At 52.9% G+C, this 15,466-nt stretch overlaps 3 protein-coding genes across 11 annotated transcripts; 1 reads left to right on the top strand and 2 right to left on the bottom strand.

The window, feature by feature from the left end:
- Positions 1–1,183: 1,183 nt before the first annotated feature.
- EIF2B4 (eukaryotic translation initiation factor 2B subunit delta) lies at positions 1,184–5,757 on the bottom strand. Of its 6 annotated transcripts, none has more exons than XM_006046171.4 (13): positions 5,646–5,757; positions 5,227–5,270; positions 4,762–4,897; positions 4,377–4,583; positions 4,028–4,110; positions 3,738–3,829; positions 3,388–3,502; positions 3,113–3,189; positions 2,819–2,921; positions 2,455–2,582; positions 2,139–2,316; positions 1,553–1,733; positions 1,184–1,427 (listed from the first exon to the last, which is right to left on the bottom strand). In XM_006046171.4, exons 1-13 carry the CDS (start codon positions 5,674–5,676, stop codon positions 1,228–1,230), a joined length of 1,575 nt encoding a protein of 524 aa, XP_006046233.1. In that variant the 5' UTR covers positions 5,677–5,757; the 3' UTR covers positions 1,184–1,227. The 6 variants fall into 6 exon arrangements, with proteins under 6 accessions (XP_006046233.1, XP_006046234.1, XP_044782070.1 ...); XM_006046172.4 differs by having other exon boundaries at positions 4,377–4,580; XM_044926135.2 differs by lacking the exon at positions 5,646–5,757 and adding an exon at positions 5,471–5,602.
- A 163-nt stretch (positions 5,758–5,920) lies between these two features.
- Positions 5,921–11,728, top strand: SNX17 (sorting nexin 17). Its single transcript, XM_006046167.4, has 15 exons — positions 5,921–6,115; positions 6,579–6,653; positions 7,640–7,757; positions 8,382–8,446; positions 8,731–8,841; positions 8,959–9,049; positions 9,192–9,279; positions 9,525–9,594; positions 9,888–9,980; positions 10,076–10,279; positions 10,422–10,547; positions 10,712–10,789; positions 10,917–10,991; positions 11,080–11,121; positions 11,215–11,728. Exons 1-15 carry the CDS (start codon positions 6,053–6,055, stop codon positions 11,326–11,328), a joined length of 1,413 nt encoding a protein of 470 aa, XP_006046229.2. The 5' UTR covers positions 5,921–6,052; the 3' UTR covers positions 11,329–11,728.
- A 106-nt stretch (positions 11,729–11,834) lies between these two features.
- Positions 11,835–15,466, bottom strand: ZNF513 (zinc finger protein 513). 4 transcript variants are annotated; one of them, XM_025261359.3, is made up of 5 exons: positions 15,055–15,330; positions 14,652–14,813; positions 13,096–13,683; positions 12,329–13,005; positions 11,835–12,118 (listed from the first exon to the last, which is right to left on the bottom strand). In XM_025261359.3, exons 1-5 carry the CDS (start codon positions 15,107–15,109, stop codon positions 12,062–12,064), a joined length of 1,539 nt encoding a protein of 512 aa, XP_025117144.1. In that variant the 5' UTR covers positions 15,110–15,330; the 3' UTR covers positions 11,835–12,061. The 4 variants fall into 4 exon arrangements, with proteins under 4 accessions (XP_025117144.1, XP_025117146.1, XP_025117143.1 ...); XM_025261361.3 differs by lacking the exon at positions 15,055–15,330 and adding an exon at positions 15,339–15,466 and having other exon boundaries at positions 11,835–13,005; XM_025261358.3 differs by having other exon boundaries at positions 11,835–13,005; positions 15,055–15,329.

Here is a 15,466-nt window from a genome sequence, read left to right as displayed (position 1 = left end):
ATATAATGACTGGGATTTGCTCTAATGCAACTTCTGCAAGGAAAAAAAAAAGGGAAACAGAAAGCATTCATGGGAAATCTTGATAATTACTGCATTTAGTGAGGGGGATTTTTTGAATACTTCACTGTACTTCTATGGTGCTTGAAATTTTTCAGTAAAACACACACATACATACACACAAAATGGATGACTCTTCTGTTTTTTAGGCTAACCATAATGGTCAGACTCTCACAATCTGAACCTAATCCAACCTATGTTAATAGCTTTATCACTAATTCTCCACATAAGCCTCCATTCTAGCTTTACCACATGACTTGACACTTTGGAACTGGCTGATCATTTTAAGGCCTATTCTGTAGTCTAAGTTATTTCCTCTGCTGATCTGCCTTCTCATCCTTTTTCCAATTGGGAAATTTCTTCTCCTTCAAGGCCTAGGTCAGATGTTAGCTGTGAAGTCTTGCCCAACCTCACTAGATCTCCTGAGTTGCTTCCAATGAACTCTGTTCATTACTACTAGTAGAATTTATCTCATACGGTAGTCACTGTCTGTCTTCCTCCATCATGAGTACTCCCTAACAGCACACAGCATAAAAATTAAAGGCACAAAAAAAAAAAAAAAAATTAAAGGCACAGACTCTAGACCCAGAATGCCTGAGATCGCATGCCAGTTTACTTAGTGTTACATTGGGCAAGTAACGTCAACTCTCTGTGCCTCAGTTTTCTCATCTGTAAAATCTCACTTCATAGGATGGTATTAATCTCCGTAAATAAGAAAGGGCCAACAGTTTCCAACACATGTTAACTACTGAGTACTAAGAATATAAAATATTAATATATTAATTGTAACATTATTTAATATAAATACCATTGTATTTGTTTAACATTAATATAATAACAACACTAAATACTAAGGGTAGGACTCTTACTTGTCCTTATTGTACTGCTCCTTATATCTAGCTCAGTGTCTGGCACATAGATGCTCAATAAATGGTTGATGACTTGGGATAATTTTTGGTCTCCATACTGACCTTCACTTTGGCCCCAAAGCACTGGCATGGACCTAATCACCTGAGAACATTTCCATAAAGGTTTATCTAGAGGTTCGCAGCAGGTGCTAAGAGGGACTGAGTCTGGACTCCTAAGTGGTGGTGATGCTAAAAGAGATAACAGGCAGCAGAGTTGCTGAGTGTAGGGAGTATGTCATTTATTGACCCTGTGTTCCGCCACTCACTGGTCACTACTCTTGACTCGTAGGACAACAGGTACAGAACTGCAAGGGATCATCCCCAGCTCTGTGATCACCAGGTCCACCAGTTCTGGGGGGGTCACATCATAGACCAGATTCAACAACCGTAGGGACGAGTGGTTCTGCCAGTTAGCCAGGGCCACATGTTCTCCTCGCTCACACAGCAGATCATCAGGGTCATCTGCAATAGGAGGTACACCCTTTTATGTACTTTTAAAAAATAAGTTGTAGTTCAACCTCCCTTCTCCCTCCCAAATCTTCTCAGGTCCCCGGAACTTTCTCTTCTGCCCGCCTGGGCCTCCTTACCTAGCTCATTAGAAACAAAGGCATCAGTCTGCACACGCTCACAGAACTTGTATGTTTCACAGCAGACCAGCACTGGTACATTATGGGCCCGTGCCACCAGGGCCAGCTGTGCTGTCCCTACCCGGGACATCACAGACCCATTCGCCAGGAGAGCATGAGCTCCCAGTAGCACTTTAGAAACCTATTTTGAAGAGTAGAGAGAAGGAAAAAAAAAATCATGTGTGACCAATACAGAATAAGGTTTCCAACTCCTACCCAGGACAGCAACATTAAGACATTGAGTAACAAATCGTAATAATGGCCCTTGGAAAACACCTGACCACTGATTCACTGCACCACCCACAGGAAGACTGAACTCTGAAGTTTCTTTTTTCTGGTTCCCTGGTGGTGGCTGCTAGTTTAATACAAAGTTCCTGTCATAGCTAGACATGCTGTGTAATGTGCCAGAGATGTTCTTCCTATTAGCTATCAACAAGGTTATAGAGTTTTAGGATTTCTAGGTAACTGCAATGTTGGGAAGATGAGATTATGTCTGTACTACTGTACCCTTTTACTCCACTTTGGAGTCCCTTTACTCTGCCCTCACCTCTGGGAGCACATAGGAAGCTGCAGGAATCAGCAGGTAGGAGGCAGGGACCCCAGCACGGACCAGAGAACGTAGCGTGTGCTTTCCCTCCAGCCGTGGCCGGCTGTCCACCACTACCACACGAAATTGCCGGCCCTTAGCCCAAGCCTCCTGAAGAATTTGTGATACCAGAGATGAGCTGGAGCGAAGGGAGAGGAGGATTCAGTTATAAATGTCACTGACTGATGGTCAGCTCATTCCTAAAGGGCAAAGGGGCAGTCCCTTCTTCAGATCATTTCACTTCCCAGTTTTCTTGGTCGTAGGGTCTGGCCCATACCATCCATATACCAGGATCACATCTCCATTACTGATCTTCTTATAAGCAAAGCGTGAGATTGCCTGAGCTGCAAGCACAATCTTCTCTTTTATATATCTGTCAATAGCTGCTCGTAGTTCTGACTTGGCCTAATGGAGTAAGACACTTAAGGAACAAGAAATGGACATTTTTTTCCTTTGATTATCATGCCAGATACTTGAACATGTGTATAACAATGTGACTAAAGGGGGCCCAGGTTAGACAGTCCAACCACCTCCTTAACCCCTGCCCAGGCAGACCAGATAGCTGCCCTTCCTGGGAGTCCCAAATATGTTTCCAGCTCCATCCTCCCATGCATGCCTTGCTCATGCCTCATACTCATCACCTCCTCTTCCCGCTTGGAGCTGCTCACACCCGTGATCTCCTTGTTAAGGAACTTGATGGCGTTGTACATGCTGGCTGACAGGGGACGGCATTGAGTCAGGAAGCTACAACAACAACAACAACATCTTGCATCCATGCAACGCTTCACAGCTCACAAAGCTTTTATATTTAAAAACATCTTTTGAAAGAGAAGACAGAAAAATTAAAAACAGAGATAGAAGAGCAAAAAAAAGGATTCAAGAAAAGGACGGAACAAGGTAAAGAGTGGGAGGAGACATGCAGTGGTCATCCTTACCTGAAGTAGGGCTTTAGTTTATTCACTAGGTCCCTTGACAATTCTTCACTGGGAGGTGTTGTATAGTCCTGAATCACCTATAGGTACACAGATTGATTGGTAAAAAGGCCCCTGACAAAAGTCGCTGAAAGGGGGATAGGGTGAGATTCTCTGAGGAGAGTCTTCTAGGATGGTGTCATTTCATCTTCCCCTAGAGATGACTCTGGCTGAGAGAAGCTGGGGTAGTGTTGGAGAAGGTGAGGCTAGGTCATAAGAGGGAATAAGATGGGACATACCTGCTGCAAGGCACGAAGCAGGGCGATGCACCGGGCATTGGAGCCACTGACCAGGCCCTGGGAGTACTGCAGGCCGAGCCGCACCATGGCTGGGTGGATCACAGAGGATGGGATGCTGATGGGATGGCGGTGTCACACACTTTGCAAGGGAACTTGAGCACCTACTGCCCACCTGCCTCTGATGAAAATGAACCTCCTTCACTAGCACAGACACCCCCATTTCCTCAAGAGTTCTGCCTTGTATTCATACTTCTTTCCACAGATCCAACCTCCAGGTTCCAGTCATTTTGAAAACAGAATTACTAAAACTCCTCAGACTTAAAAGTTATGACAGCTTCATAAAATCCTACCTCATAAACTGGGTCAAAGAGTTTTGTCTGCTGTACTGGGGTAAGTGGGAGAAGAGACTGACTTTGGATCCATAATCCTTTCGTGTAGGAACCTTGACAAAACAAGGGGACAGGACCAAAGGCCCAGAGTTTAAAACTGTGGGATGATGCTGGGAAGGAAGAAGACAGTGAGCCCGCTTTGACCCAAATACTCATCCTTTTCCAAGGTCTCACTTTGCCCCAAGCAACTTTCCTCCCTCTATTCCATCTCCCTAGGCTCTTTCTGGCCATACTCCAAACCCACTTCTTACCTGCTCTCGCTCTGGTTTTTTCACAAGCCTTCTCAGAAGTGTGGGGTCATCAACCTGACTATGCTCAGGTAGACGCTTCACTCCTAGAAGATAACAATCGTGTCTTCAAGACACTGTAGGTGATAAAGAGAAATCTGCTTTCAGGGCATAAGGGACATCAAGAGAAATTTGAGGCGGGTAGAAAACTGGAGAAAAAAAGTAGATGAAGAAACAGCGGTAGGAAGAGGCTGACGGGAGAACTGTGAAGTCTGGGAACCAAGGTAAAAACTGGCAGCTGTTCTCTGGTGGGAAAGCCTGAGCTAACATAGGCCTTTGAATCAACGGAGATCTCGAAATGAAGGGACAATACCTGAGGGCGTTTCTCCAGCTGTGCTGGGGCAGGCTTGAGGAGGTGGCCCTCCTTGGTCCCCTTTTCTCGCCTGCTTCAGGGCCCGCTCAGCCTCTTGCTTGGCCCTCCGTTCAGCTCGAAGTTCAGCTTTACTCCTACCTGCTGGAACTTTCTCCTTGGCAGTGCCCAACTGACTGTCCGGTCCTGCCAGGTGTTTGGCTGGGCCTACTAAAGGTAGAAGAGGGAGGTGCCCAAGCCTCTTGGGCAGGTAAGTAATAGCTATGCCCAACCAAAGCCTCTTTTCCTTTTCACTTGTTCAAATCAACTTTGTCCTGTCTCCCCGACTTTTCTCCCACCACATCCCTTTACCAGCTTCGCATCCCAGCCCTTTGAAAAGCCCCCGCACCTTGACACTGGGCTGCAGATACAGCGGAGCCAGTTTCTGTTTCTGCCCCCTTTTCCTCCTTCCGTTTCTTCTTCTGCTGTTTCTTTTCTTTCCGAAGCTGCAGCTTTTCTTCTTGGGTCATCTCCCTCCCCCCTGCCTAAGACACAGACACACAATACTGCTCTTCTCCAATAATTCCAAAAATGAATAAACACTACTGGATACTTACTAGACTCCCACACGGTCCCTAATCCTTCCTGAGTTTCACCAGCTCCTTGTTACAAGCTAAGAGCCCACAGGGATAGAAGTTTCTCCTTCAAGTCAGAGTCACACTACCATAAGGCTGACAAAACTCTGTAAAAATCTCCTGGCTTTACCGAAAAATAAAAGTGGAACGAGGATGGAGGCTGGGGCGGAATGAAGTTGATACAGGCTCCTGCGTACTGCCTGACAGGGTAGGTAGCTTGTGCGGGCACCCTCACTTACCCCAGGCCGAGGAGCAAGCTCCGCCTTCATCCCAGATCCCGAGTCTGCATCAGAAAACAGGGCACAAAGTGAACTAGAAAGGCTCCGGGAGGGTTTGGGGAGACTCGTACTCGGCACAGCTGGCTCGGCATGACCAGAGCTCGGCTCCGCCACCAGGCGGGAGGTGAGCCTGGGATCCGCGTGGGGACGCAGTGCGCGGCCGGATCAAAGGGAAGCCTGGCGGGGGAAAGAAGCGAGCACGCACTCTTCCCGGAGAAACTACCCGGTGCGCGGCGCAGAGTGCGTCCGAGGCACTGCCGGCCAGAGTCCGTCGTGGCGCGGGAACCAAATGACGGGGCCCAAAGGGACCCAGGGCCCAGCAATAGCCTTCTGGAGCCGTTGGCTCACGTACTTATTTGTGCGCCCGGCCCTTCACTCACCCTCGCGAACAGCCACGGCCACGGTAGCCATCACCCTCCGTTCTAGGCTCCGCCCGCCGGGGTCACCGCGACTAGAGCGCCCCCTGGGTAGACAGCCGTGGCGCGCAGCTCCAGGAGGACTACAAACCCCTGCGTGCACTGGGGCCCCGCCCCGGGCTACGGGTCGCGATAAGGGCCATCGCAATTTCAGGCTCCTAATCCCTTAGACTACAATTCCCAGAATGCCAGGCGGCGCTGCGTCCCAGAGCGGACGTTCCCAGCCCTTCCCATAGCCGATCTCGCGCCCACCCCCACCCCCCCAAAATGGCGAGCGAGACTGCGGGGACGCGCTGAGAAGCGGAGGCGAGCGTGCAAAGCCGCTGCGGCCCTTATAGTCCGGAGCCCGGCCGGGCCCTGCTGCAGGGAATATGCACTTTTCCATTCCTGAAACCGAGTCCCGCAGCGGGGACAGCGGCGGCTCCGCCTACGTGGTGAGGAGCGGCCGGAGCCCAATCGGGCAGGGGCGGGGATAACGGGCCGGAGCCTCTCCGAGTGGCCTCCGAGGTCTGGCTGCCACCTTTCAGGCCTGGTCACAGGCCGCCGACTCCCGACGGCCTCGCTTGGAGCTTATATTACGTCTGAGATTAGTCCAGAGGTCGCCCCATCTCCTGTAGGTCCTTTGTTCGGCCGCATCGCCTCCCTCGGCTGGGCCGCGGCTACTCTGGTGGGCGTCACTGGCCTCTTGGGGAAGAAGACTGCAGCCCGAGCGCTCGAGTTTGCCCCGACTGGCCCTTCTGCGTTGGGACCTGGCTCTGGGGGAGATGGACTGGCAGTCCTCGGAAGATCTCGGCGCGTTCCTCAGCGCAGCTGTGCCAGGCCACTTCCGGCCAGGGTTCGCAAGGGGACCGCCCCAGACCGCGACCCTAAAATGCTTGCCTGCTTTTGTGTCCTCAGGCCTATAACATTCACGTGAATGGAGTCCTGCACTGTCGGGTGCGCTACAGCCAGCTCCTGGGGCTGCACGAGCAGGTGGGACTGGCACCCCTGCCTTGAGGCAGCGTCAAGCCCTATCCTCCACCTGGGCACCAGCGTCTCCATTTCCCGCCTCGTCGCTTATCCGTAGGCTGTAGTTAGGGAAGGATTTAGTGCTTTATCTGGTCGTGTGACATTTCCGGGGAACTCCCTAGGAAGCTTAATGTCTGCCACTCTAACCACCCCTGTCTATACTCACATTCTCCTTCCTGCTTCTCTGCCCCCGTCTTACACAGCCTGTACACTGCCTGTGCCTGTGCATGGAGAGATCGCCCACCCTTTCCCCTCGGCTGCCAAAGCACTTTCCTTCTGTCAGCTGAGCTGCAACTTGAAATTCTTTTCCCGGTTCATACAAACCATTCATCAGTTTGGGTCTGTGTTCCTTGATGCACCTGAGTGGGTGTAGCTGTTCCAGTTATCCTGTGTCTGTGATGTAATGTTTCTGTTCTCCTCACCAGATTGTGAGCTCTGTATTTAATTCAGTAGAGTCTTGATTCTACTGATAACTAGTTGTGCAACCCTAAGCAAGCTGCCTGATTTCTTTGGGCCTTAGCTACTCCAATTGAAAAATGGATTCATTGATCTGCAGTGTCCCTTTAAATCCTAAGATGCTTTGTGAATATACTTAGCTATTACTTGACTGTGCACATAAACTCTCCTTACAAAACCCTTTGCTTCCTGTAGGGGTTCAATGAATACAGCCTTGCTAGATAATCAAGGGGCTCACTAGGCCCTGGCCCTATATAAACCCTTCCCACCCTGTGAAGGGGCTGACTCGAACACTGTAAGATTGAAAAGGACATATATCTAGGATAGAGGAATGGCTGCTCCTGCCAAAGGAATCATTTCCTGGGTGACTAGGGTCGGTAGGGGAGCAGTGATTGACGAAAAGGAAGGGGAGCCCAAGAGAACATTATGAATGTGGATTGCCTCTTGTCCCTTGTGATGTTTATGTAAAGAGTTGTATCTCTTTCTCCAAATAGCTTCGGAAGGAATATGGGGCAAATGTGCTTCCTGCGTTTCCCCCAAAGAAGCTTTTCTCTTTAACACCTGCTGAGGTGGAACAGAGGAGAGAGCAGTTAGAGAAGTACATGCAAGCTGGTGAGTGGCTCGAGGGAACAGGGGCTGACTCTGTTGAGGATTATGGGGAGAGTCAAAACAGCTGATTCTGTAGAAGGCCCTGCTGGGAAGCCTCTTGTTTGATTTAATAAGCAAAAGTAAATAACATGCAAGGATGCTTTAGCATCTGGGTATCAGAAAAGCAGTTGTGGCCTTGACATCTATAAGAAGTACTAATACGGCACTAAACAGTCTTAAAACATTTTCAGTTAATTGGGAGAACTTCATACTTCATTTGTGTCTGATGTGCTTTAGATGAACATTAAGTTCTATAGATAGTACTTAACTAGATGGTAGCTAAGGGTAGGGCAGGTGAGGAATTTATGCAGGGGACTTCCCTGGCAATCCAATGGTTAAGACTGCACTTCCAAGGCTGGGGGTGCCGGTTTGATCCCTGGTCGGGAACCCAAGATCCCACATACTGCACGGTCAGCCAAAAAATAAAAATTAAGTTAAAAAATTATGCAAACAGTGAGCGGGGTGAGGCCAGCTGGGAGATGTGATAGGCCACCATCAGCCAAGGAAAGGGAGCCTACCAAGAAGAGAACTGGAAGGAGCCAAGAGGAAACCATAAGTTACTAAAACATCATTCTCTTGTCCCCACAGTTCGGCAAGACCCATTGCTTGGGAGCAGTGAGACCTTCAATAGTTTCCTGCGTCGGGCACAGCAGGTAAGGCTTTAGGGGACCAAGATTTAAGGTTGAAGCACCTTCCTGTAGGGCCACGTCATTTTAATCAGGTCAGTACAGAGGAGTTATTCTGGCACCTTTTCATGGAAGGGGGTTTCTGCTGTACCAGTAAAATCACGGAAACACAGCTTATAATTAAGCAGCTGAAAATAAAGGCACTGGAGGGACCTAGAAGTACATAGTTGGGAAGGGTTCAGAGCTGGACGCCGGGCATGTAGTTAACAAGGACGTGCTCCTGTTCCATTCCCATGTTTGTTCACAACCAGGAGACACAGCAGGTCCCCACAGAAGAGGTCTCTTTGGAAGTGCTGCTCAGCAACGGGCAGAAAGTTCTGGTCAACGTGCTAACTTCAGATCAGACTGAGGATGTCCTGGAGGTGAGGCACTTGTTCTGCATTGGTCTTCCTTCCCCCGTGCCCCCTGCACTCCTTCCCAGGCTTAAGATGATTGGAACCACCCCATTTGAGGAGTTGTACTTCCTTCCTTGTCCCCAGGCTGTGGCTGCAAAGCTGGATCTTCCAGATGACTTGATTGGCTACTTCAGTCTCTTTCTAGTTCGAGAAAAAGAGGATGGAGCCTTTTCATGTGAGTTTCTCCGGACTTTACAACTTCCCTCTATTTCGAGTAGTGAATTTGCCTCCCTGTCTCCCCCAAGAATGTGGCAGTCATTTCCCCAGGGCTTTCCCTCCCCTGAGTCTGACATTTTCATTTTTTTTTAAACCCATAGTTGTACGGAAGTTGCAAGAGTTTGAGCTGCCTTATGTATCTGTTACCAGTCTTCGGAGTCAAGAGTATAAGATTGTGCTAAGGAAGAGGTCAGGGGTGGGCTGGGAGGAGGGAGAGAGTGCTGGGTTGGATTATGGGGCCATGTATTGAGACAGAGTGACCTGGGCAAGGGGGTAGTGTTGGGTTTTTCTACCAGGCCTCCCAAGCTTCCTCCAACTTTATCACCCTTCACCCCATAGTTGCCGATTGCTCCTGTTTTGCCCCCCTTTCCTTTCTACCTCTTGTCTTCCTTCAGCTTAGCCCCATTACCCCTTTCCACCCCTTGGCCTCACAGTTATTGGGACTCTGCCTATGACGACGATGTCATGGAGAACCGGGTTGGCCTGAACCTGCTTTATGCTCAGGTGAGCTTGGAGCTGCCTCAGAACCCTTCCCCTGAAAATGGCTCTGCCTCAGAACCCTTCCCACTCTGCCGAGAAAACTCCTTTCGTGTCTTTACTGCCAGTTCACGGGGAAGTTCCTAGCATACTCTGAGGGCATCTGGCACAGCCTGTACTCTCCCTGCTTTGTAAGCTGATTAGTCAAGAAGACTCACTGCAAAGAGCTGGCTCAGATGTGGGGCTAGGGGTCAGGCTGGACAGAGGTAACTGGACACTTTCTTTGGACCCCTGCCCCTCACACCATGTCTCCACTGTAGACGGTAGCAGACATTGAGCGTGGATGGATCCTGGTCACCAAGGAGCAGCACCGGCAGCTCAAATCACTGCAGGAGAAGGTCTCCAAGAAGGAGGTGAGCCTTGCCTCCCTGTCTCCCTCCAAGGGGTTGCTTCCTCTGGGCTGTCCTGCTTCCCCTCCTGACTCGCCCACATGGTGACTGGGTTTCAGTTCCTGCGACTGGCCCAGACACTGCGGCATTACGGCTACTTGCGCTTCGATGCCTGTGTGGCTGACTTCCCAGAGAAGGACTGTCCGGTGGTGGTGAGTGCAGGCAACAGTGAGCTCAGCCTCCAGCTCCGCCTGCCTGGCCAGCAACTCCGTGAAGGCTCCTTCCGGGTCACCCGCATGCGGTGCTGGCGGGTCACCTCCTCTGTGAGTTGGGGTAGGAGCGGGGGCCTTTGGGATGGAGGCCTGGCAAGCCTTGAGCTTTGGGAATGGGCTGGAGTAGGTCAAGGCAAGAGGCACAGTCTCTCAGGCTGAGAACGAACTCAACCTGATGCCCCTTCTTCTCCAGGTGCCACTGCCCAGTGGAGGCACAAGCAGCCCCGGCCGGGGCCGGGGTGAGGTGCGCCTGGAACTGGCTTTTGAATACCTCATGAGCAAGGACCGGCTGCAGTGGGTCACCATCACCAGCCCCCAGGTGTGAGCCCACCCTCAGGCCTCCTCTGGAGCCCATTGCACCGTCTCTCTTAGATACCCAAGTCTAGGGCTTCCAGGACTCCATGTGAGTGGGAGCCCTTGTCCTAGGGGTGCCGGGCTCAGGGTGACCACTCTAGTCAGGCTGAGCTCTCCCCTTGTCCTCAGGCTATCATGATGAGTATCTGCTTGCAGTCCATGGTAGATGAACTGATGGTGAAGAAATCTGGTGGCAGTATCAGGAAGGTACGCAGTGGCTGTGCTCTCCCTGCCTTTTGTCCTAGGGCTGACGCTTCTGAGAGGGAGGGGAAAGGCTCAGGATTCCCATGGGAGTGATCCTGCCCTTACCAGCGCCTCACGTTTCCATCCCCAGATGCTGCGCCGGCGGGTGGGGGGCACCCTGAGACACTCAGACAGCCAGCAAGCCGTGAAGTCACCACCGTTGCTTGTAAGTACTGCTCCCTGGGTGCCCCAGCCCCCAGCCCTTGCCTGACCTCCCCACGAGGTCTCTGATGCTGCTGCCTCCTCTTCCCCAGGAGTCACCGGACGCCAGCCGGGAGTCCATGGTCAAACTCTCAGTGAGTTTCCCACGAGGCTTGGTGAGGTTGGTGTATGTAGGGGATCTCAGGGAGGCTCAAGCCCTCTGACCCCCAACCCTCCCTTTATTCCAGAGCAAGCTGAGTGCTGTGAGCCTGCGGGGGATTGGCACTCCCAGTACAGATGCCAGTGCCAGTGACGTCCACGGCAATTTTGCCTTCGAGGGCATTGGAGACGAGGACCTGTGATCTCCAGCGCTCGGATGTCTGCCCTCTGCCCTGGGAGAATGTTCAGAAACTTGCCCTGTGCCTGTATCCTGCCCTGCCTCCCAAACTGGGGGCATTTTCCTTTTTCTTGTCCCCTTTTCTCCTCTCAGCCAGGGGCCTCCTAACCCACCTCTCCCTCCTCCTCCCCCCGATCCTGGGGCTGGCTATACAAAGGATCGCCCAGAGCTGGCCCTCAATGCCAAATTAGCATTTAGTATTTTGCACAAAGTCCACGGGACCATGGCTACCTGCCTGGGGAGGAACCACAGTTCCCTCCAGGCTGCTTCTGGCTTCTCAGGGCCGTGAGCCAAGGGGATGGGCAGAGGTCTGTGTACGGTCTGGCCCAGCTCCCCATCATTAAACTCAGCCTGATTGCTGCCTACCTCTGGTTCCCTCTCTGCCCCTGCTCCCCCCATCACAGCATGCACTGCTGTGCTAAGGGTGAGCCTGAGCCGTGCTTGTCGCTGCCAACTCAGCATAGACATGGCTTTGTTAGTGTTTCCTTTATTATAAAGCACTGAAATAAGTTAAATAAACAGGTGTGAGGCTGGACAGTCCCCCAGCCAGTTCCTCCACTGCCCCCGGGAGCAGTGGAGATGAATACAGGGCCCTTCTCACTGAGCTGATGAAGTGCATCAGTCAAGGCAAGGCCCCCTGGTCCATATGGGTCCCCTGCCCCTGGGGTTTGGGCTGGTCCATACAGTGCCTAGGTGAGTCAGTGTGGAGCCCCCTGGCCAGCGGGGGAGGAAGGAGAAGGTGGCTTCTGGTCCGTCTGTATAAAACACAGGAGGGTCAGGACTATTGCATGGAGCCCTGGGACAAAGGACCTAGTTCAGGGTGAGTCTGTATGGAGAGCTCGGCTACTGGTGGCACCCAGGGCTGTTGGGCCCCGAGAGCTCAAAACCGGGGGAGGACTGTGAGGTGGGGCCCAGCCCTCAGAAGCAGAGAGGCCAGGCCCTCCCGCCCCGCCATGGCCATGCACCTTTTGGTGGCGCTTGTAGTTGTCCCAGTGGCCCGTGGTATAGGCGCAGGTGGCACAGCGGAAGGGCTTCTCGCCTGTGTGCCGCAGCATGTGGCGTTTGAGGTTCATACTCTGATTGCAGCTGTAGTTGCAAAGGCTACACCGAAAAGGTTTGTCCCCAGAGTGGATCCGACCATGACGTTTGAGGTTGGCCAGGTTACCACAGGCATAGGGGCAGAGGGGGCACTTGTAGGGCTTCTCTCCCGTGTGGACGCGCTGGTGCCGTTTCAGGTTGTCCAGGTGAGCAGAGGCATAGGGACAACGGGCACAACGGAAGGGCTTCTCACCACTGTGCGTCTTCATGTGCCGAGCCAAGTGGTTGGGATAATGAGTGGCAAAGGGGCAGAGGCTGCAGGCGAAGCCTTTGTCACTGGGGCCCTGGGGTCCCCCACTGGCACTACCTCCAGTCTCTCCTCGCATGCAGCGCCCACACGTGGCTGCTCCCAGCCGACTGCCCTCCCCCTCCTCCAGCTCTTGCCCACAGTTCCGGCAGGTCCAAGGGAACAGCAGCTCTGGCAGTGGTTCTGACCCAGTCCCACACAGGCCTTCCCCTTCACCCCGCAGCTGCCCACAGTCTGGCAGGAAGCTGGCACCGCCTGGTGACACATGGAGGCTCAGATCTGGAAGCAGCAGGGCATCTGTGGGGACAGTGAGACCTGGGCTATGAACACAGGTACCCCCTAAGGCCACCCACCCGTGTCCCAGGTCCTTTAGTCCTGGCTTTTTACCTTCAGGTCGCCGAGGCACTGCCCCCTCCTGCTCTGTGGGACTGGGAGGCTGGGCAGGACGTGGAGCACAGCAGCGGAAGCCACAGGTCGGGCAGGGAGGGGTGGGGGGCCCCCCATGGGTGCGCTGATGCCGCCTCAGGTTGCCCAGGCTGCTGCAGGCAAAGGGGCAGTGGGGACAGCGGTAGGGCTTCTCGCCAGTGTGGGTGCGGGTGTGTCGTGTCAGGTTGACGAGCTGGGCTGAGGCGTAGGGGCAGCGGCCACAGCGGAACGGCTTCTCCCCGCTGTGTGTCTGCATGTGCCGCTTCAGGTGGCTCGAGTAGTGGGACACGAAGGCGCAGAGGCGGCATGAGTACAGTAGACGTGGGGGCAGCGGGGGCCCCCCACCCGGTCCTCCTGCCCCACAACACGGCCCCTCACCTGTGGGCCCCCCACACAGCTGGCAGGCTGGGCCTGGCCTCTCACCCCTGGCCTCCCCTGGACCCCTGGCTGGCTCCTCAACTTCACTCTCCGCACTTAGTGCGCGGCCGCCCCCAGACTCATCGTCGCTCAGCCCGTAGGGAAGCCCAGGCCTGGCCCCCAGAGAGTCTCCTGGTGAGACAGACAGGAGAAGAGACATCAACACAGGGCAGAACCAGACTCAAAACTCCCTTTTTCTCACTTGTAGCCTCACCACTTGCTGGGCTCCACCCTTCTCTTCAATTCAGTGACCCTAAATAATCAACATGAATTAGCTACCTCTGAGCCTGGACTAACTCAGTGATGACAGAGTTGTACATAGGTTCACGGAATGGAAAAAAATGTGTGGTTCACAGTGGACCACCGATTGAAATCAATCAACAAGTAATTCTTGGGATAAGAAAGCAAAAATACACAAGGCAGAGGAGGCCTGAGACGTTTTTCTAATTCATCCATCAGTGAGGACTCAGTTTTTAATTTATAATCAGCTCCATACTACCTCAAGAGGCAAAATTTGGAGAGAAGAAACAAAGTACTGTGTGTAATACTACTTCTAAGCCTAAAGGGTGGATTCTCTTTTATGTGGATCCCTTCAATGACTTTCAAAAGCATCTTCCAGAAGTGGCATTAAGTGGATAGATAAGTAGTGCAGCAACTTAGGATGGGGTGATGCTAAGATCACAGGGAAGACTGTGAAGGATATTTGAGGGTAGAGATTAAAACCTCAGTACAAAAGGAGTTTATGTTGCAGGTGAAGTACCAGCATGAGTGAGGTTGCTTCCCTAAACCTCTTAAACTCTTAATGAATGAATGGGCTAGGGAGCAAGACAAGGTTATTAAAAGGGCATTTACTTGTAATCAGTTGCTCTTTGTGATTCCTCCACTGTACTATTCATAACATCTTTGAACCAGGCCCCAAAACTTCACCTCAACAAAGTTAAGGACCATCAGACAAATGAAGAAATCTAGCTCAAATCTAAACTTACACTAAACCAGTCGCACTGGCAGGAATGCATGTTTTGCTCACAAGCACTAAACCTAACCCGCCTTCTAAAGGCTGGGGGTCCAGTGGTCACTTTCTTAAGTGCCCCCAAACCCACCTTCAGAGTCTCTCTCGAAGCCCATGAGCTGGTCGCTGTTGCGGTCACCTTCCTCCTCTTCCTCTTCCTCCTCTTCTTCAAACTCCAGATCCTGGCCTAGTAGCAAATCACTCTCCAATACCAGGGCCCCGGGTCCTTCGTCGAGGGAGTCTTCGGTATCCACTGAAGAGAGGAGGGGGCTTGTAGATTCTCCCTCAGGAACCGAGCCCATCATCCGCACCCGGGCAGCAACCCTCGCAGACCGTGCTTCCCGCACTCGCAGACCCTCTCGGGTACCTTGATGGGAAGCTAGGAGTCCAGATCGCCCACCCCATCCCTCAGGAGTCGCCCTCCACCCAGACCTAAATCCTCGCCACTGACCCCACCCCCGCTCCTCCCCACCTCACGGCCCCTGACCCCTGACCTTTGACCCCCTCGCATTTCACGGGCTGCGGGTGGCTTTGCTTCCTTCGGGGCATCGTGACCGGCTCCAGCCCGACGCGCCTCCGGCCTGCGGCCGCCCGGCCCCGCCCTCTCAATTCGGCCCGCCCGCCCTTCCTCTCAGGGCCCGCAGGCAGCCCCCATACAACGGCGCGGGCCCCGGGCAGCCCCCGGCCCTGGCCCCGGCGCCCAGCTCAGGCCGCTCCCGCCGCCGCCGCCGCGTCCATTCATGGAGCCCCCTACCCCCCTACGGAGACCAGCTGGTACCTCCGTACTCGCTTCCGCTTCCGCTGCCGCAGAGCCACACGGGACGCGTAGTCCGTGAAAAGTAGAAGCAGCTAAAGCGTCCACAGTGTGACCAGGAAGTGATTGTGACGACAGCAAGCGGAAGAGCC

Source organism: Bubalus bubalis, chromosome 12 (genome assembly GCF_019923935.1).
Source record: "Bubalus bubalis isolate 160015118507 breed Murrah chromosome 12, NDDB_SH_1, whole genome shotgun sequence".
Classification (NCBI taxonomy): domain Eukaryota; kingdom Metazoa; phylum Chordata; class Mammalia; order Artiodactyla; family Bovidae; genus Bubalus; species Bubalus bubalis.
Note: the sequence above shows the minus strand (reverse complement) of the source record. Positions and strands in the feature narration are given on the sequence as shown.

Bases quoted from the DNA above. Each gene is read 5' to 3' on its own strand.
- SNX17 (XM_006046167.4), top strand. From the start codon at position 6,053: ATGCACTTTTCCATTCCTGAAACCGAGTCCCGCAGCGGGGACAGCGGC. The intron at 6,654-7,639 runs GTGGGACTGGCA...TTCTCCAAATAG, and splicing joins TCCTGGGGCTGCACGAGCAG to CTTCGGAAGGAATATGGGGC. The intron at 10,280-10,421 runs GTGAGTTGGGGT...CTTCTTCTCCAG, and splicing joins GCTGGCGGGTCACCTCCTCT to GTGCCACTGCCCAGTGGAGG.
- ZNF513 (XM_025261358.3), bottom strand. From the start codon at position 15,109: ATGCCCCGAAGGAAGCAAAGCCACCCGCAGCCCGTGAAATGCGAGGGG. The intron at 14,814-15,054 runs GTCAGGGGTCAG...TCCTCTCTTCAG, and splicing joins GAAATGCGAGGGGGTCAAAG to TGGATACCGAAGACTCCCTC. The intron at 13,006-13,095 runs GTAAAAAGCCAG...CTGTCCCCACAG, and splicing joins AGTGCCTCGGCGACCTGAAG to ATGCCCTGCTGCTTCCAGAT.
- EIF2B4 (XM_006046171.4), bottom strand. From the start codon at position 5,676: ATGGCTACCGTGGCCGTGGCTGTTCGCGAGG. The intron at 4,584-4,761 runs GTGCGGGGGCTT...TTCTACCTTTAG, and splicing joins ATCTGCAGCCCAGTGTCAAG to TAGGCCCAGCCAAACACCTG. The intron at 2,583-2,818 runs GTGATGAGTATG...TTACTCCATTAG, and splicing joins GCTCCAAGCGGGAAGAGGAG to GCCAAGTCAGAACTACGAGC.